At 46.1% G+C, this 19,085-nt stretch overlaps 10 protein-coding genes across 10 annotated transcripts; 2 read left to right on the plus strand and 8 right to left on the minus strand.

Moving 5' to 3' along the window:
- Positions 1 to 89: 89 nt before the first annotated feature.
- T069G_01303 (wyosine base formation domain-containing protein) lies at positions 90 to 2,489 on the minus strand (the record flags this gene model as incomplete). The annotated part of the gene is made up of 2 exons (XM_056168513.1): positions 90 to 2,380; positions 2,447 to 2,489. The coding sequence occupies 2 exons, from the start codon at positions 2,487 to 2,489 to the stop codon at positions 90 to 92; spliced, it is 2,334 nt and encodes a 777-aa protein (XP_056033829.1).
- Positions 2,490 to 3,456: 967 nt separating this feature from the next.
- T069G_01304 (nmrA-like family domain-containing protein) lies at positions 3,457 to 4,425 on the plus strand (the record flags this gene model as incomplete). The annotated part of the gene is made up of 1 exon (XM_056168514.1): positions 3,457 to 4,425. The coding sequence occupies one exon, from the start codon at positions 3,457 to 3,459 to the stop codon at positions 4,423 to 4,425; it is 969 nt and encodes a 322-aa protein (XP_056033830.1).
- A 961-nt stretch (positions 4,426 to 5,386) lies between these two features.
- Positions 5,387 to 6,473, plus strand: T069G_01305 (uncharacterized protein; the record flags this gene model as incomplete). The annotated part of the gene is made up of 3 exons (XM_056168515.1): positions 5,387 to 5,484; positions 5,538 to 5,656; positions 5,710 to 6,473. 3 exons carry the CDS (start codon positions 5,387 to 5,389, stop codon positions 6,471 to 6,473), a joined length of 981 nt encoding a protein of 326 aa, XP_056033831.1.
- Positions 6,474 to 6,613: 140 nt separating this feature from the next.
- Positions 6,614 to 7,733, minus strand: T069G_01306 (uncharacterized protein; the record flags this gene model as incomplete). The annotated part of the gene is made up of 3 exons (XM_056168516.1): positions 6,614 to 6,678; positions 6,828 to 7,399; positions 7,456 to 7,733. The coding sequence occupies 3 exons, from the start codon at positions 7,731 to 7,733 to the stop codon at positions 6,614 to 6,616; spliced, it is 915 nt and encodes a 304-aa protein (XP_056033832.1).
- A 726-nt stretch (positions 7,734 to 8,459) lies between these two features.
- Positions 8,460 to 10,374, minus strand: T069G_01307 (fungal specific transcription factor domain-containing protein; the record flags this gene model as incomplete). The annotated part of the gene is made up of 4 exons (XM_056168517.1): positions 8,460 to 9,329; positions 9,388 to 9,531; positions 9,585 to 10,160; positions 10,315 to 10,374. 4 exons carry the CDS (start codon positions 10,372 to 10,374, stop codon positions 8,460 to 8,462), a joined length of 1,650 nt encoding a protein of 549 aa, XP_056033833.1.
- Positions 10,375 to 11,029: 655 nt separating this feature from the next.
- On the minus strand, positions 11,030 to 11,884 carry T069G_01308 (alpha/beta hydrolase fold domain-containing protein; the record flags this gene model as incomplete). The annotated part of the gene is made up of 1 exon (XM_056168518.1): positions 11,030 to 11,884. The coding sequence occupies one exon, from the start codon at positions 11,882 to 11,884 to the stop codon at positions 11,030 to 11,032; it is 855 nt and encodes a 284-aa protein (XP_056033834.1).
- Positions 11,885 to 13,065: 1,181 nt separating this feature from the next.
- T069G_01309 (uncharacterized protein) lies at positions 13,066 to 13,822 on the minus strand (the record flags this gene model as incomplete). The annotated part of the gene is made up of 2 exons (XM_056168519.1): positions 13,066 to 13,163; positions 13,216 to 13,822. The coding sequence occupies 2 exons, from the start codon at positions 13,820 to 13,822 to the stop codon at positions 13,066 to 13,068; spliced, it is 705 nt and encodes a 234-aa protein (XP_056033835.1).
- Positions 13,823 to 14,667: 845 nt separating this feature from the next.
- T069G_01310 (uncharacterized protein) lies at positions 14,668 to 15,256 on the minus strand (the record flags this gene model as incomplete). Its single annotated transcript, XM_056168520.1, has 4 exons — positions 14,668 to 14,754; positions 14,808 to 14,830; positions 14,886 to 15,195; positions 15,254 to 15,256. 4 exons carry the CDS (start codon positions 15,254 to 15,256, stop codon positions 14,668 to 14,670), a joined length of 423 nt encoding a protein of 140 aa, XP_056033836.1.
- Positions 15,257 to 16,585: 1,329 nt separating this feature from the next.
- On the minus strand, positions 16,586 to 17,071 carry T069G_01311 (uncharacterized protein; the record flags this gene model as incomplete). Its single annotated transcript, XM_056168521.1, has 1 exon — positions 16,586 to 17,071. One exon carries the CDS (start codon positions 17,069 to 17,071, stop codon positions 16,586 to 16,588), a length of 486 nt encoding a protein of 161 aa, XP_056033837.1.
- A 498-nt stretch (positions 17,072 to 17,569) lies between these two features.
- Positions 17,570 to 18,328, minus strand: T069G_01312 (transglycosylase SLT domain-containing protein; the record flags this gene model as incomplete). The annotated part of the gene is made up of 1 exon (XM_056168522.1): positions 17,570 to 18,328. One exon carries the CDS (start codon positions 18,326 to 18,328, stop codon positions 17,570 to 17,572), a length of 759 nt encoding a protein of 252 aa, XP_056033838.1.
- Positions 18,329 to 19,085: the final 757 nt, after the last annotated feature.

A 19,085-nucleotide genomic window follows, 5' to 3' on the forward strand; every position in this document is an offset into this window, starting at 1 on the left:
CATGTCTCTTATCTACCAGTCTTTTGGATGACAATACTATGATATTATGCTTTTCATCTTATTCATACATACTGTAACATTAAGCAATCTTACTCGGGCGCCTCTCGCGCAACAATGGCCTCCATCTTGCGGCCCTTCCTGTCCACTCTCTCGTCTCGAGGATCGAATCCTCCATTCCCCCACAGCGCCCACTCAGGAGTCGGCGGGCCCATGTAGTCCTCAGGCGTCCAATCGCCATCAGCGCCCCTCTCCTCAAGAAGCTCAAAGAACTTTTGATAATCGATGTGTGTGTGCCACTTGCCATCGACGTTGAAACGGTTGCTCGCCAGCAAGACGCAGCAGCTGTGCGCATGCTCGGCTGCGATGCCGTACCCGAGGCCCTTCTCCGCAAGCCGCTTGTCCAAGGCTTTTACAAACTCGCAGACTTCCCAGTAGAACGGTACGTTGGACATGCTGAGGCCGGCGTTGGAGGATGTTGACGTGCCGCAGTACGTCACACCCTTGACCTCGACGAAACATGGCAGTCCGCGCTCAATGAGCTGGGCATAGCCTTCGACCTCGTCTTCCACGTTGAAGCCCTTGACGAGGGTGAGGCGGTAGACGGTGCGGTGGCGGAAACGCTTCTCGCGGAGGATGTCTAGGCATCGGAGGAACCGCTCCCAGAAATCGCGGTGGAGAGGCCTGTCAATCTTTTTCAACGAATCTTTGTTGGAGGCGTCAATGGACACATATAGCTGCGTGACGGCCTTGAGAGCAGCGAGTTGGTCGGGATGTTGCGCGTTACAGACTAGGAAAGACGAGATGCGCTCGTTGTGCAACATGGCGAGGAATTCGTTGATGTAGGGATAGAAAATGGGCTCTCCAACCAGAGACAGAGCGCAGTGTCGGATCCTCAGAGCCTCGGCATATCGCTCTGCTCGGACACCGGGTACACCGCGCATCATCTTGATCTTTTTGTAGTGGTTCTCCTTGACACCGTCGAAAATCATGTCAGGAGGATCAACCACCCATCGCCAGGTTGTGCCGACGGGGTTCGTTCCGTGACGCCAGCAAAAGACACACTTATTAGAGCATGAGAGCGAAGGGGTGGTTTCCATACACTGGTGAGAGTTGATGCCGTAAAGAGAGTACTTGTAGCAGCTACCTCGTCCACGCAGAGCAGACTTGGTCCAGCGACAGATCTTCACACCAGAGTGGGAGCCTACGATGGAGTAGCCTTGTTTGGTAAGAGCGGTATAAGTCGGTGAGTCCTTTGCTACCATTTCCTTGATGATCGGTGCCTGAGCCTTCTTCTTGTTGGTGGAAGTATATGTGGTAAAATCGACGGCTAGGGGTGCTTTCCGAGTGCCTTCATTTCCGTCTTTTGTGCGAATCATTTTGCCAAGATCTTCAACATCGTCCAATGGTCGGGAATCGTCGGATTTTCTGCCCTCGCTAGGCTCCTCATCATCGAAAACGACTTCGCCATCATCAGCTTCGGCCTCCTCGTCATCACTTTCGACCGCATCACCACTACCGGGTACTCCTTCACCGAGGAACCCGGTTTGGGCGGCCTGAGCAATGACATCTTGGACTCCTGAGGTCCATTCCGCAAATCGTTCCGCGTGATCACTCTTCATGTCGCCCATTCCTACGGGATAGGCTCGCTTTCGACCGGTCAACTTGGACATCCATTTGTCTAGGTCCTTGGCTTGGAAGCAGAATCCTTCATCCTCATTGGGCCATCCCTCCTTGTCGCCGAAACCGAATACAGAATATCCAATCAGGGAAGACAGGGGAGCGGTATCAATTCTGAAATCATGGTGGGTTTCTTGCAAATGCTGCAAGAAGGTATCATTGATGGTGTCGATGTTGTAGCTCGGGATGAGGAAGAGGTAGAAGTATGCGGCGCCTTCAGCGGACTTGGGAGGGCTGACAAAGTAGTCCTCAAAGTCAATCTCGGTCAAATCGAGCAATTCTGGCTTTAGGAATTTGCCGTCTGTTTCCTTTGCTTTCTGGTCCACGAATGTCTCGAGCGCATTGATATAATCGCGGGCGATCTTTTCAGTCTTTGTAGTAACAGATGAGAAGAAGACCAGCACCTTGGCAGGTCTGTCCGTAGATTCGGTCGTCGCCGTCTTTCCCTCCTGAGAAGATTTCCTTGTCAATCCTCCTTTGATACGTCGAGGGCCAGTAGACTTTTTCTCGGTGTCGACAACGGGTTGCGCCTTAACAATCGGCTTTTCGCTTGTCTTGGGCTGTTCCTGGTTGTAAATCTTTGGAAGTGCAGCCAGAGGCTCTCTCTTCTCCGTCGTGTGCAGGAATATGCGCAGACCAGCAAGGAGAAAGAGAGAAGCTAGGATTATCGTCGTGCGATGAATGTGCCAGACTTCGACCAGGTCTGTTGCATTTTTTTGTCAGCACGCGATTCAACGTCTAGCCGCTCGAAAATCCACGAGAAACTCACCAGCGACCATCGCCTCCAGCTGGAGACGAGATCCCGCATCCATCTTGACGGCAGAAGCTCTTGCGCGCAATTCAGACGTTTGCGCACAAGAATTTCATGCAGCACGTGGGCTCTTGTCTGGGGATGCCGGAGACTTCTTCAATGCTGCTAAGAAATCTGTGCCCCGCGATGCAAATTTTGGCGGGGCATCACGATAAAGTGCAGCTGCTGACTCAATGCCGAGTGCACGCTCGTGTAAATGGCACTGTCTGGTTTACTATTCGCCCACATTTTCAGCTTCTGCTTTCATAGCATTTTGCTTCTTCAACAGTCGATTTATGTGATATATAGATCCAAGATATAATGAATTTTGCAATTGTTCTATGCATGCACTTATACTGGATGAAATGCACCACGCAGCTGTATAATTCATCATGACAAGCTTCCTCAGTGCGGATGAAGATGCCTTCTCTATCCCAAACTCCGTTCTATGACCGATTCTTGTTGTCTGGTTACGGTGCTATTATGGGTCTCAACAACATGTGATTAATTATCATCGCACCAATATAACATATTTGCAACTGTTTCGGAATTACGGCATACAAAGTCTGCGATCCATGATGAGAGAATCTCTCAACGTAACTTTACTTGGCTAGTAAACAATCTTACACATCGCCAATAACCCGTACTAGGAAAGCCACAAATACCTCATCAGGCAAGCTTACACATGCATCTAAGAACGTGCATTGCGAAAATAATTGGTATGAAGGAGTAAGAATGTCAGAGGCTGATTACCAATGCCTTGTCCCGATTGGGTTACTTGGAACTTGTGGCTCTCACCATCTCCATCTAAGTTTCGCCCGGAGAATATGTAGAAGTCCGAAGCATACTAATACAAGAAGACTTTTGCAGGTATAAATGAAGCTCTACCTTCTAAAAAGCTGTTGTTTCACACAAGTCGTTATTCAGCCTTCATTGATTCATTGTCTCTCAGAGCGTTGGATCCCGCGTCTCTGATATCAAATATTACAATGGCTTCTCAAACCCTTAATGCTATACTGGTAGTTGGTCCTACGGGCTCCATCGGCAAAGTTCTATGCCAGTCGTTGATTTCCCGAAAGTCTGAATTCAAACGCATTGCCTTCTTCAACGATACATCTCGGCCAGAGACGGAAGAGAAACGGGCACTGTTCGACACATTCCGCAATGGCGGGATGGAGCAAGTCTCTGGGCAATACAAAGACACAGAACCATTCGTTGGCTTTGACTGTGTCTTGATGCCATTGGGAAACCACGCCATTAAATTCCAGCCCACCATCATCGATTCGGCCATCACGGCTGGAGTACGCCATTTCTATACAAGCGAATGGGGAGCGGACCTCAGCGTGGGATCAAACTGGACGCAGCGTTACTATAGAGACAAGGTTATCACAAGAGAGCACTTGGAGAAGCGTGGCCGCGATACGGACACTTCAGATCTGGGCTGGACCTACATACAACTGGGACGCCTCACAGAATGGAGCATTATCAAGCATTTTGGAATCGACAATACAAACTACGTTGCCAATATTTACGGAACGCCTGAGGGACGACAGTCGTTGCTTCCGACCAAAGATGCCGTTGCGTACACGATGGAGACTCTCAAGCACCCGTTCTCAACTACCAATAACAGCCACAGACGTACATATCGCTTCCATGGCTCCTCTCCCACTTGGAATGAAATCTTCAATGACCTGGAGGCAATTACTGGTCATAAATACACAGTCACTTACCATGATGTGGAAACAGCCGTGGAAAAGGAAGCCCGAGCAAAACGACTCAACGATGTTGAACTGGAACTGGAGGCTAGCCATCAGTTGATCCAAGGAAGAGGCGGAACTCTTTTGCCGGAGCCATTTGATAATGCTCTCTTCCCTGATATTCATCCGGAGCCAGTCCATTCGGTCTTTGAAAGAGTCTTTAAAGACCCGGAAACAAGGAAATTCATTGGTGCCCCTTAAGTTTTTTGAACAGAATGTATCTTGGCTACTATGACATGGGTACTGTGAGTAGCACTCTTGAAGAAGAGCTGAATTTAGTAGCATACAATTCACAAAAAGGCTTGTATTATTGTAGAGTCATATTTGAGAATATAAGAGGCGATACGCCAAGATGTAATTCGGTAGCAGCAGTTAGATTCCTATCTTGTGTCGTTAGCAAGAGGGGTCAAAGTCCTCCTTAGATAATTGTTCATAGATGATCAATTGTATGAACACAATGAACCAATAGAGATGTTAAAATACGCATGTAAAATCTAACAGATACGGTAGAAGATAAATGGTTGTCAAATTATTATACTGTATCATAATAGACAGCCATATATCATGGCCGTGACAGCGAGCTCAGCTTGACGTTATGGAATTGGTATCAAGAAAGTACCCTAAGTATGGACCCAGAGCATTAACCATCATAACCAGAACTATACGCGCCATTGTCAATATCTTTGCTAGTTGTAACCACTTATCGCCACTTTTCACTTTTGTGTCAGTTTGCTCTCGAGGCCCTTTTCCAACTAGGTGCCTAGCTAAACTAAAGTCCGCGTATGCTCATAGCCAAGGCTCCTCAACTTTTCAATGTGTGGTTCTTGTTCAAGCTATACTAATAGAAGGCTTGGGCACAAAGGTGATAACAATAGTTAATTCATATATCATTCAGGTTGTAGAGAATTCATATAAAGCTGGAGCCGTCTGAAATGCCGAGTGCATGGGTATGCCCTCGTCAGGCTAGATGACTGCATGTAAGCCCAGCCCATGTCGTCGCGGTGGTGGGTCGTGTCGATTTGAAGCATAAGAAAGGGGTAATGCATCGGGCACAAACGCTCCAACTTTCTCTGTGCACCATATCTAATATTTAATTTTAATTAGTTGTTATGTAAAGTTTGACTCAGACTTTCTAAAGCACTTTGAGGCATAACTGATCGAAATGGCTGATGAATCTAATTCACAAGCTGGAGGGAGCGCACCGAACGAAGAAGAGAGGCAAGCTCAACATGACACCATAATCCGCCGACTAAGAAGTGGGTGAGTATAACATGCTGGTCATATAATTAATTCATTTTACTAAACATGCTCAGTCAACTACGTGGTCGAGCCAAGGTCGTTCTTATCACAGGTTATGCTGGGGCCGGTAAAAGCAATTTGCTCAGGTTCATCTCAAGAAGTGCAGTCCAAATCGGTTATCGCACAACAGATGGTGAGATTTGATGGATTCGTTGCGATATAACCAAGCTAATGCATTTGCACTAGGACCCGTGGACGCCTTATGCCATTTCGTCACCCTCGAGAACGAACTTTTCGTCTTTATTGATACACCTAGTTTTGGTGCTGCGGGTTACAGTGTATCTCAAGTTAAGAGCGCTATTCAAGGCGCCATTGGTTTTGCTACACGCTACTTTGGCGGAGTCCACGGCATCTTATACGTTCATAACATCGAAATTGGCCCAAAATACAGCGGAGTAACGGAGAGTCTCGAGTGTTTACGACAATTGAAACGAGAAGGGAAGCTGCCAACTCTCATCTTTGTTACAACTAAATGGGATTGTGTGCCAGATGAGAAGAGGCAGTTGTATGAAGACAGAGTCGCAGATCTTGAAAACACAACATGGGAAGAGTTTACTGACCACGGCTATATCCAATTTGGATGCAATTATGATCACAGCAGCCCCGAAACCCGACAAGCCGCAAGAGTGGCATTGGTGCAACAACTGGTAAGGCAATGTGACAGAGTCGACAATGTGTCAAAGGAGATGTCAACCTGGGAGTGGACATGGGGAGAGATTGAGACGGGGATCGCTATGGTGACGGCCAGAGCCACTGGTGATGCTTTTGCTGTCGCTGGTAGCACGCTCGTTGCCAGCAGCACTCTCACTGCTGCTGGTATGGGTTATGGACTGTTTCTTTCAGCTCCATTTACGTTTCCATTTGTGATTGCTAGGATGGCAATCGGCGTGCTATGGCCGGAGTCAAGAAATCGAAGGCTAGGAATTGGGATCGACACCACAGGGATTTAGTTTAGATCATCCAGAGTTTGAGAGAAGGTACGGAAATAGGTAGATAATGATTCAGATGAAAGAAATGTATCATTCTAATTATAAAGTGATCTTGTTCTCGCTTAAGCATCGTAAGAGTCTTGCAAGATTTATGCCGGTATCTATTGAGTGTCTATAGATACGGATGGTGGCTTCGTTAAAGAAATGAAGTCGCCCTTGTCCGAGTCTATAATGGTTGTGTACATATGAAAGGTAAAGAGTGATGTAAGAGCATGAATAGCATACAGAGTGAGAGCCGTAAATTGGCTGTCCCCTGCTACTGTCCCCTGCTTTCCCTCCTGCTTTCTCTACTATTGTCCCTGCTATTTCGCCTACTGTTTCCTCCCCTATTCTCCCTGCTGTTTCCTCTCCTGTTCTCCCTACTGTTTCCCCTCCTCTTTCCCCTCCTATCCTTCCATGGCCTGTTAGCCAGCTCGCCTTGCTCTTCAGGCTGTAGCTTGTGCAACATGAAGCCCAAAATCAGGTAATCAAAGACAACCAGAAACTCTTCAATAACAGCCATAGCAGCACGCACGCTCACTTTACCGCCAACGACGGAGAAGGTGTCATTGTTAACGAACACCGCAAGCGCAGAGTAGATGAGGCGGACGAGGATGAAAGGCCAGGCGATGGCAACGGCAATCGGGCTGTGGCGTTCTTGAAGAGGCACTCCACTTCTGTAGCTGGATGAAAGAAGGAAGAAATATGTGATCCCTGCGAAGCCGACAATGTAGAGGATGATGCCCGCTTTGCTTGTGCCGGAAACCGTCATGGTGCCGTTGCTGTCGGTCGACCCTCCAGTGCCACCGGCAATACTAAGGATTAAGCCAAGGGTAATGAGGAGTTGAACAAAGCGAAACTGTTTAACACTGAAAAGCTGAACTCCTTTGGCGTTGACGAAGTCGATACTAGATTGTTATTAGAAGCAGATTCTGGGGAGTGATCTGTTGGGGGGCGTGCATACAATCGTGAGAGTATTCCCAAGGTAGCAAGCAAGAGAGGAGAAATTCCGATAGAGTCGATGATGACAGATGCCGTAAGAAGACCGTCTGAGTGATCAGTGTGAGTGAGGAGCTGACAGATCGCGCCAGCGATCCGTACAGTACAAAGGACGACCGTATAGATCCATCCTGAGGCTCTGTGGAAGCCGTGGCGCGCGGTAACACTGATGGCGGCGATGAGAGCTGGTATGTAGATAACAAGTTCTACGATGGAGACGTAGTCTTGTGAATGAAGCCCCATGGCGAAGATTGTTGTTTGTGCCGTTGATTTGCAGGTTGCTTCTGCCGGGTCACAATACTCTGGCTCAGTGGTAGGTAAGATGCGTAAGGTGAGATAGGAATGGGCTGGATGTTGATGATAGTCATATTGATTCAACAACAACCAAAAGGGAGTAGATATCACATCTATTTAAGTTCTTCAACACTGAATACAAAAGAGAATTACTATATCAACTTCTGCTGAACTGAAGCGATACAAACCACACGCGTCAACTTTATCCATAACCCATTCTAGGATGCAATTCGACGCTAAACACTTCTGCTGTTTCTTCATTTTCCCTTTTTTTTAATGAGGAAAGCATCAAGCGCTAGATTTAGAGGCCTCTTAGATTGCATTCGCTGTCAATTTTACCAGTCATACTGTCCAGGGGAGCGCGAATGTCGAACAGAGAAAGTGGCTGGGCCACAACCCCACGGCTGCGCTATTCCAATTGTAGTATACGTTTCGTCGTGACGAGGCTTCAAGTTTTAGTTAAGGACCCAGCTCAAAAGGAAGGCTGCATTGCGTAAGAACGGGTAGGGTACCAGTGCGCCAGCTCACTTCAGCAGTCTGCCTTGTCAGTCTGGATATGGACATGTACATATGAGTCATCTCTTAATCCTAAATACACGGTGAATCAAATGATGAAGAATAGTTTATCTAACATACAGCATCTAGTAGCTTAGGAACCTATTTAATTACAATATTTTATAATTTGTAAGGATGGGATCGATATTCTGGTGTTAGGAATGCCCGTGACCGAACCCCATCCTGTATTAGTTTCGACATGGCCAGCGCTTGATTAATACCCATCGAATGGCCAATTTTATCCAGACAGTTCGCAATCCATTTGCGGAGATCATCGCATGCAAATCCTGAGTTTGCAGCAACCAAGAGAGGCCACATGATGGTGAGGCCGCCTGCTCCTGAAGCTTGAAAGGGTGATAGAGTGCTCACCACGTCCACCCCGTGACAAGTAGATGTGTGTGTGGCTTTTAGAGCAGAATCTTTCAGGCGTGTGTCGTCTTCTATCCCTATATCTAAGTTGTAAGGCACGCTGGCACATATATCGTCCACCAACTGAAGTGCTGTCTGGCTAGCTTGGCAAGCCAAGCTGCTGCGCTGCGAAAGGCCAATATCATCATTTTCGGAATCTTCTAGATCCTTGAGAGTATCGATAATGAGCTCTTGAATGATGATACGAATTGAACGGTAATTATTCCACATGCTGCTTGCGGGAATGCTTTGATATATGTGATAGCTGTCACCCCAGACAGCTTTGGTGATAGGCTTTCCCTCAAATACTGGAATATTGACTATAGTGTATCTCCACGAAGGAGGCACGCCAATCATTAGTGATACCAGCTCTGCATCGAGTTTCAGAGCGGTGCGGATGATTTCTGTAGGGCCAACAATGTGCCTCCTAGTTACATTGGCGCAAAAATCTGTCAATCGAGTAACTATAGTGGCGAGTTGGTCCAGGACTCGATCATTGGGATTCTGATCTCGTTGGATTCTTTCGGTTAGTTTATTGAAGACTGGTGAGCTGTATCGCTCCTGGTATATGCGACTGAGGCTCTATATTTACTTCGATGAGCATAGCCTTAAAATATTAAAGGTTCATATAAGACCTTACCACTTGACCACGTAGTTGTGTAAATAAATCTAGCCCTTCCTGCCGGGAAAGCTGTTCTGAGCCACGGATCTCTATCAACCTTGTTGCGCCTTCCATATGATGCACCCAACGGTCAATGAATGAACCGTCAGTACATGTCATGACCTTGATTTCTCAGAATTAGTTGACACTATGTTGATTATCCAGGGTTAGCTTACTTCAAATATACCAAGCATAACCACCGCTGCTAGGATACCATCCGTCTTGCACAGGACAGGATCTTTCAGGGCCAAGTTGGTCTTAGACAAGGCCGTAGTATACTCTTTTTGGGCTTTCAGCATGGTATTAGGAGACAGTCGGATATTTGATAGAGCCGCTAACGCAACGGCATTGACTGCCGCGTTGATTGCCGAGTTTTGTGAGTCTTCCATAAGAGGTAATAGATATGACATATAACTGCAACGGGGGCCTCCTGTCATGTAATTAACGTAGAGATAGCTCCTCGCAATTTCTTCCACAGGGTACGCAAGAGCAGCTGTTGGAATGGTCGCAGTCGCTTTGTCGCTGCACAACGGTCCATGATCAGTTGGATCCTCGGACACTCCATTTGAAACCAGTGTCTGAGATTTTACAATGCGCGTCGGTCCAAGGCGCCTTTTGCGCGCTGGAACTTTATAATTGCGAATAACATCGTTGCTCTGATCCTGGAAATTCAGGTCCAGCAAATTCCGGTATCCGAGACAGTTTACCTCAGCTCGCAAACACTGAGTACACGAAGGCTGTCTATGATCGCACTATGAATATTGATGATTAGCCGGCAAAATTTCGCAACCCTGACTCAGCTATTTTCTTCGTGATTAACAAGGTAATCGAGCTGTTAACTCGAAATGTATCTGCTGTCTTGAACGCATATGCGGTCTCCAGCTTGCTTGTAAGTACTAAACTTACCCTTAATCGGCGTTGCCGGCAGCGTTCGCACGCAGCGCTCGGCTTGCCGCGATAAACCATGACCTGTGTCCTCAATTACTGTTGCCAAGAGATTGCCAAAAGAAGAAGTCGATACGTTGACTAACAATGGAAATGTTTGAGAAATTAGTAGTTGAATAAAAAGAGAATGGCGTTGATGGCGGCAGCACCCCCATTATTTAGGCAAATCCATTTTGGGTAACCAGCTCGACGCTACACATTAGAATGTGGCTCCAACGAGATCTATACCGTTTTATCCGTGCTCAATACGTGTAATTGGTGGACTTCACCATGTAGCCGCGTCACCGCCACCTCCTAAGCCTCATAGGCCATCATTCCCTACCATCTACAAAAATCCTTTTGGCGATGGAAACTGAAGTGTGATAAGGCTGACGCTGTCAAAACGCGTCGTCTCATGACGTGGTCTTCTGTTTATACTCTGGAATTGTCTGCATGCTGACTAGGTAAATAGCGGTTTTTTTACTTCAATGAATACTTATACAGTAAATAAACAGCTTTCTTTCAGGAGTAGATATTAAGTACAGCAAGTTATTGAACATTACAGAAGGGAATATTATTAGACTCTAAAGAGAAGCATGTTAATCGTTCATATTAATACATCTCATTGTGTAGAGGAGTTCAAGTATACTTCTAAATTGTATTGAGTCGATCAAAATGTGACACCCAGCGCCGCGGGTTATAGAGCCTGGACAAACTCTTTAACCGCCGAGGCAACCTCATCAGGCTTTTCAACAGGCAGCAAATGACCGGAGTCTTCAATAATGACCAGCTGCGCCTGGCCACTCCGTCTGCTATTCAGGTCCTCCTGAACTTCGGTGATCATCTTTTCGGGCGACTCAATAACATCGCTCTTCCCTGCCACTACCAACACTGGGACCTCAATAAGATGAAACAGGGGCCGGATATCTTCTGCGGAACCATAATGCGGCCATGCAGACTTTGCAAACTTATTACCACCGACCATATCGCCGGCCAAATCCCTGACCACGGCATCTGTCAGGGCCGGGCTCCCTGGCGCAGTGAGAACACTCCGAATAACCGCTTCGGCATTTATGGTACTGTCATAGGCACGAATCTGTTGTTCCTTCATGTCTGAAGGAAGAGAAAGGGGCCCTGGAGGGGCGGGAGCGACCATAACTAGGGCCTTCAAAACGGTTGGTGGAAGACGACGTCGTCCAGCAATTGCGGCTGCAACCTTGCCGCCCATGGAGTGACCAACCAAGATGACATTTGTCAATCCAAGGCTCTGAATGACGGCTTCGACGTCTGAGGCAAAGTTACTAATGCTATAAGCCCCAGCTTCGGCAGGTCCCGAAGAAGCGCCCCAGCCACGAAAGCTCAGCGCAATAGTTGGGAATGAAGAAGACAAGACGCGGACAACTGATGACCAAGTGTCAGCCGACCCGCCCCAGAAATGGAGAAATATTAAAGTCGGAACCTTCGTAACGTCAACTCCTGAGGGATTTGTCTGGTTGAAGTGAAGATTGACATCTTCACTGACTTTCACAAATTTAGAGACTGATGCAGACATTGTGGGCAGTTTCTTTAAAGTGTATGGCAAAAGGGCCCTGTATAAGATTTGATAGAGAATTCTTCGCTATTCTGCCTTTTTTATGTAAGACATACGAGTAGTTCACTTCAACTATCAGAGAGTAGATAGTGTTGGTAATATCCGAGTCGTCTCGGATAATGTTGAGATACGAGCTACAGCTACATTGGATTCCAAATTGTACTCGTCATATATAATGTTTAAGCTTGGAATATATGCAAGCAACAAATATTAACTAGAAATTACAAGTAGATGAAGTATATAAAATTGAAAAGGTTCTTGCGATTCTTGATGAAATATTGTCCTTTTGACGTGTTTTAATAGGAGATGGCTTGGTCTATTCTTATTACATTTGGAAAAAGGAGTAATGGTTTTGGCTGGTCTACGGCGTGTATAGACGATTTGTGATTGGCTTTCTAAAATTCGAGCAATGTACGGTTCCTAAGTTTGCTGTGTTTATTCCGAGGGCAATCGGAAGGAAGACAGCTAGTTTCGGGACCGCGGAGTCAGCGGCGACATGATTGGCGAAGAGCCAGCTTCTACAAGAAAACGCCACCACCACCAAAGAAAAAAGAATACGAACCAAGCAGATGAATAAAGAGTTGGAAAATATGAGATAGAACTAAAAGTTGTACTGAATATTTGAATATTAAGCTTTGAGTGTGCTATCTGTCTCTTCTCCTACATTTGCATCGCTACATCTAAGTGGTAGTGGAGCTGACCTTGTAATACAGACCGAGGGCGTTCAATTCCGAACCGTTTCGGCTCTGATATTCACTTTGATCCTTCTTGGAAAGCCTCTAAGTGAGAATGGCTTTTTACTACCCCTGGATGGTTGCCTAGTACCCTAGTGATTATGTGGAGTTTAAGCATTGGAACAAGATATGAAAGAATGCCCCTTATTTACTTGCCTAGGCAGGTAGGTAGAAGATGTCCAATTCTTCGAGTGTCTGCTACTATCATTATTTCCTACTATATCCTTCTAACATCCAATACTATCACTAGCTCTAAATTTAAGACACGGGATGCTAGATAGCAAACTTGGGTTGGTGAATAGCCGCAATTTAACATTTAGCTTACAGCAGAAATTCTTCAAAACCAAGCCCATATACTTCAGTCAACAACTGCAGGCCTGGTGCTAGCACCAATGCTGCGCTATAACTCTATTTACTTGGAGTTGCTTGGGCAGCGTCAAACAAGAGGCGTCCTTCCGTCGTATAGCCCCCGACAAACCTTTTGCCATATTCCATCTGAAAATTGTCTACACAATGTCAGCACAGAAACAGACCAATGACATCGCATATTATACACACCATAAGTAGTTTGTGGTTTAGAACGGCAAAAGCCACAGATAATTTCGCGAAGACCGCCTCCTAAGTTGAGGCGAGGAAACTTCTTGTTGACAGCATTGTATACCTCCTCAGAGATCGTACCATTCTCATCCAAGGCTGGGCCCCGGAAATCTGCGGCGATTCCGAGAGCACAGACCTTGATGACCTGTTCCTTGTACAGCGCTATCGAGGGAGTAGTATGCAACGCAATTGCATCCCACACTAGCCGAAGTCTGAAATCATCCCAGTTTTCTGCTTTTCCGTTTTGCTGCTCTTCCTTGATCCAATTGCAAGCAGCTTCTGCACCATCAACTTCAAACCTCTTGTCCTGGGAAACAAGCTCGCCTGTTATGTCCCAGCCAAGGTCATGGAGGATCGCGCTCACAGCGTGTACTTCGAGATCAATTTCCGAGATAGCACCGGCCTCATGGAGCTTCTTGTAAACGACAACACCCAGTATCCATGAGCGCATTACATGGTTAAATCCCATATCATTAAGATGAGCGCGAGCATACTTTTGAGCAGCTTGCACGATCGGAGTGTCAATCACCGTGACTCCTGCGATAGTTATTTCAGGGACTTGGGCCATGATCTAGAGCAACTTTTGGTTGAAAGTAGTGGAAGGTAAATTTTGAATGGCAACGTTGAGTTGAATTGTATTAAGAAGACTGTTGAGGATTATCTACATCAAACGTGTTTGCTTTTATAGCTAATTCTTACGGGTTCAAATACTCCTGTTCTAGGTTGACAGGGAAGTAGTTCACAGACTATTCAAATAACCTCATCGTGTGGCTATCAGGTTCTGCTCCGATGTAAGTCGGGTTATAAATTTCATCAATACACAAAGCTTGAGCCATACTGGCTAGAAACCTTTATTTTGTTACTTAGTTGTATTCATAATTGAGATAGCTCATTCCCAGCGTAGTAACTATCAATATTATGTAGTATTATGGTCAAAATGCCCCACGATTCTAGGCATTCATATCCGAACACGTTCGGATATCGTCGTATAGCAGCTGCATAGGATGTGCTTTGATAATCGTACCGAAGTTGTTGACTAGAGCGCTCCACATAGCTAGAGATTAGGCAATTAATCCGATTCATAGCAAATAATTCACGGAGTAGAGTGGGATGCTTCAATTCTAGGTCATGTTGTACAGCGGCATTGACGAAGCTACTTTATTAGACAACGATTAATTCGTCAATAGCTAGCTATATAAGATATGCCAATAAGCTTATTTTAGAGTATCTATGGTGATGTGCTTCCTTTCGGGGCACTGGCTCCCTGGATCTTACGATCGAACGAGTGAGTCATTCCCATTAATGATTTGTCCTTCGGCCAGTCCCTGTAGTGCCTACACCATAGGCATACTCAGGTGGCCATTAATATCAGGCTATGACGCAGTGTGGCTAGTCAAATGATCGGAAAAGTTTCTAATCAAGGGCAAGGAAGAAGCTGTGAACTCCTTCGGTAAGCACGAATGCACCTTGATTATTGTTCGCAATGGGATAACATGTTTCCTAAAGAAATGTTAGAAGAGGCAGCAGATGGAATGTAGTATACTACCACTTACCGACCAGAGGTCACCCTTAGGAACTGACGATTTATTAGTGACTGGTTTCTCGAGTTCTTCCTGTTGGAATGCACTTACTGGACCAGGTAACCGAATTTCCTTGGCAGTCTCTACCCTCAAAGAAGTATATGGTACAGCCATGGTAAGAATCCGTCAGCACATGAGCGCCGTAGAGCTTCTGGTCGAAATTGACGCAAGCGAGTGGATCTTGTCCAGTCGTAGGTTTCGAATATATCGGCTTCTGCGTACAAGCTCCGTCCGGGAACAAGAAAATGTTGGGATTGAATCTCCAATTTGCTCGATCCTGGAGCTCCTTAATATGCGATGGTGCTGCAGAAACGGTAGCGGCTAGGCCTAGAGCCACAGCGGCAAAGACTTTATTATAGATCTAGTACGAGAAAGTTAGTTGATGTAAGTTGGCTATGAGTTGGCGGTTACTTCGTTACCATTTTATCTCTTGGCTTGGAATTTTTATTTTCTTGTTTTGTCTTCTGATATAGCAGCAGGGAACTGGTGCTATCATCCAGTGATGCTCGGGCATATATATAAGCATATCAACAACCTAGATACTATAGCTTTACTAAATATCTTGTCCTGAATTATAAGTATACTTTCTATAAATATAGTTCCTATAAATATAACACTCAAAAGGCATTTTTCAGAAACTGTAAGCAGTGACTCCGATCGAAGCCCATAGATGTCTAATTTTACATGTTGGTTAAGCGGGAAACGCCGAGTCCATGTGTAATCTATCCGCGTGGTTAATACCCACAATCATAAAGCGGCGGCGCTAGCTCGAGGAATTGCTGTTTGACTGTCTGGGCTCTAGCAGCTCTCATCTTGTATGTACAATCTACATTGAAAGGCGTAATGGATTTTGGCTTGCTGTTCATACTTCTCTGCTGCATTGTAGGTGAGGAAGCAAGACAGCCTTCCAAACTATCACAGGATTAATGTTAGATCTGCTTCACTATATTTGAAGTGTTATATTCACTGTAAGGAGGCTGGCCCTTCTCGTCTTTGACATTTATTAGATCCCGTCGGATGAAAGCGCACTTCGGTAAGTGGTAGCATTGAAGACTGCTGTGTCAGGTCTGCATATTAGTTCTGACAAAGCCATGCGCATCGCCCTTGAAGATAGTAGCAGATCCGGAAAAGTGTAATCTTAGTGTTCTAAAAAAAGAAAGAAGAAAGAAAAGAAGAAGAGGAAGGAAAAGAAAAAGGCTGGCCCATGTGTCCCCACGGAGGAATTACGTGTACATTCTGGTGATTCTAGTGCAGAAAATTAAACAATACAAATAATACGTAATAAGTCTCTGACAACTCTGGACCACTGACAAGGCTACGGGTACACGCTCTCTAAATGAAGATCATATTGCTAAATTGCCGTGGTACTTGCATTTCAAAATGGAAGTGAGGTGGCATAGTTCTCCAAGCATATCTCCATGTTGCTGCGAGCCATAAGCGCCTAAAACCTTCTTTGAATTGCCGTTTCCAAGATCATGTTGGCGTCTATAGCTTTTCAACATTCGACAGCGCTGTGCATGTTAGTGACGACAACTTCCGCAGTGCTAGATACATGACAAGTATCCATTATTTTGTTACGTGCGCAAATACGATCACCGGGTAGAAGAAGCTGTCCATAAGCGCCGCACTGAAGAAGAATGCACGCTCTAACGCATGACTGGTCCCTTGTTCGTTTGTAATACTTGATAAAACGTATTCCTTATCGACAGCGCAACGTTGTTATTGTATCTCTTAAATTCTAGTTGTCTAGTCTAAGATATGATTGGAATTTCTTTAATAAGGCCAGCCTTAAGAAGTGCGGGAATTGCTTGCTTCTCTGTCCATTCCGTGCACTTAACGAGAGGCTTCCGATGCTCCCCAGGGTTATAAAATGTCAACGGATCCCACTCCTTCACTGGTTCTGTCTTCATAGTTTCGATATTAAAAGCTTTCTGCTTTGGCGGTGGCGGGAGATTTTTTAGAATAGAATCCCATTCTTGTTTAAAGTTGACAGCCTTGGTGTATCCTAGTAGTTCCTTCGAATGCAGGGGCTGGGAATTATCTTCAATGTGGAAGGTTGTTGATTCATAGCTCATACCACTGGTAATGTCACCAATGACATGAAATTTCGTACCACTGGCATCAACGTCTGTCTCTACAAATATGACAGTATGATATCGAGGGCTCGGCATATCAGGGTCTTGAACAGCAAGCGTGAATTTGAGTTTATAAACTGAGTACCATTGAGAGTTTGACATCTTTGGAGTTAAGAGGGAGTATAAGTGACGTTGGTGTTGACAGATGAGGACGCTTTTGGAGAAGAGTTTATTCTTGATGAGGTTGATGAATCGCGATTAAGCGCAATCACGCGTGTGTAGATTATAGGAAGAACCAAAACGTCTTTGTAAAATGCGGCTTCTGCCTAAAACATCCTTGCAAAATGCAGCATCTCTCTGTCGCGGCTATGTTTAGCGCTACAGTGTTACCCTGATACAGGAAAAACATGCAGCCGGGATGCGAAATTGGTTATGAGTTAAAGAGCGTTACAACTTGACGATGATGGCGAAGCTGCATTCCTCAATCTCGTAGTGATACGATATTAATAACAAATTGAAGGTGATGAACTATTGCCATGACTTGAAATTCTGTACGGTATAATTAGGTCGGACACATTCACAGTCTATTCTACTGCCAGCGTTCCAGTGGGTTTAAGTCGACATTAAGTTCTTGATGCAATAAATATTAAATATTATCATCTAACATAGACCACCGTCGCTGCAGCTTCCCGAGCAGCTGTACGACCCATCGAGATTTGCGTCAGAGCCATACATGTCCTTGCCCTGGAACCATCCATTGAGCGTCTCGTGGAGATAGTTAAGGTTCTGGGGATCTCCGTGATCTCTTCCTTCCTGAGAGCAGGGATAGTCCTGCGTGATTCCCCTGCCACCGTTGAGTCCAGTGCCATCACTAGCTGTGAACCATCCATTATATGAGCCCAGAGCGTGGACAGCATTGCCACCAGTGTTGTCAAGGGCAGACTGAAGAACCCAGGCACCGCAGTCGACATTGTCCTGGATGGGATACTGGCAGCTGCTTTGGCCGTTCTGGCAGTTTCCAGGATCGCACTGCATCAGACCAGGAGTTGGGCCGCCCGCATCAGCATTGCAAGAAGACTCTTGCATGGCGATGAAGGCCAGGATGGCGGGATCGATGTTGTACTTTTGGCCGGATGACTGGAAGTACTGATCATACTGCCGGCAGGGTGCACCAACGCCGTTGTAGTAGTCTGACAGGCTGATGTGTGACAGGCTGTTAATGTCCAAGAAGGGGGGATTCCAACCATTGCCATTAAGGCCAGAGTTAAGCCAGGCTTCGGAACCGTTGGGACCGCATGCATTTGAACCGCCTGTTGTTGTTGCGCAAGCACCTTGTGCGTTTGGGTTTGTCTGAGCCGATGCTAGTCTGGCAATAGTGACGGCCAGAGCCACCTGGATGAAGCGAGATGACGAAGTCATGGTGAATCTAGTTAATTGCAAGATGAGGGATGGATTGAACTGTGCCGGTCTACAACTACCTGAACTATGGCCATCCCCAGCTCCCTATTTATTTACACCCATCCGGCTCTCGCTGGCCTGGAGCCAAACGAGGCTCTCGCGATACTTCCATTGCAACCTCTGCAGATCTTGCTGGAATCGTCGGAAGGCGGTGACAGGCGTTAATGGACTGACCTGCCACGTTCGGAAACATCATGGCCGATCCAAAGCCGCCATGAAACCTGCAAATGCTCAGAATGGCAAGGGACTCTCTCCACTGCCGGCAACGTTTGTCCGTTTCAGCGTCACAATCAAGAAGACCTTCCAGAACCTTAAAGAGCCCCCTTGTGCTGCGACCGAAGAACGGCCGTCTAGGGGGATACGACGGGTAGCATTGGGACGGATAGGGAAGCTCGTGTTAGTGTTAGTGGGCGATCGCCCGGACGAATACGAGTATGTTGCTGGCAGTGTTTTGTTATCCAATTGCCTCTACGCGGGCTTCCGTAACGACTTAAGTCCGTATGGAATTGGTGGAAGAAGAGCTGACACTTCCGAACAGGGCTTTTATCAAGCTAGCTCGCCCTACGATCTAAGTGGCAGGTTACATCGTGTCCGCAGGAGCTGGTTTTAGTCATTCGCGGTATGATGTTGATATTTCCGGTATCCCTAGCCACGCATTGTACAAGACATCAACTATGGTAGTTGATGGAGATGGACTATGAATATGGTTATTGCAAGA

The sequence above is a fragment of the Trichoderma breve genome, chromosome 1, assembly GCF_028502605.1.
Source record: "Trichoderma breve strain T069 chromosome 1, whole genome shotgun sequence".
NCBI classification, from domain to species: domain Eukaryota; kingdom Fungi; phylum Ascomycota; class Sordariomycetes; order Hypocreales; family Hypocreaceae; genus Trichoderma; species Trichoderma breve.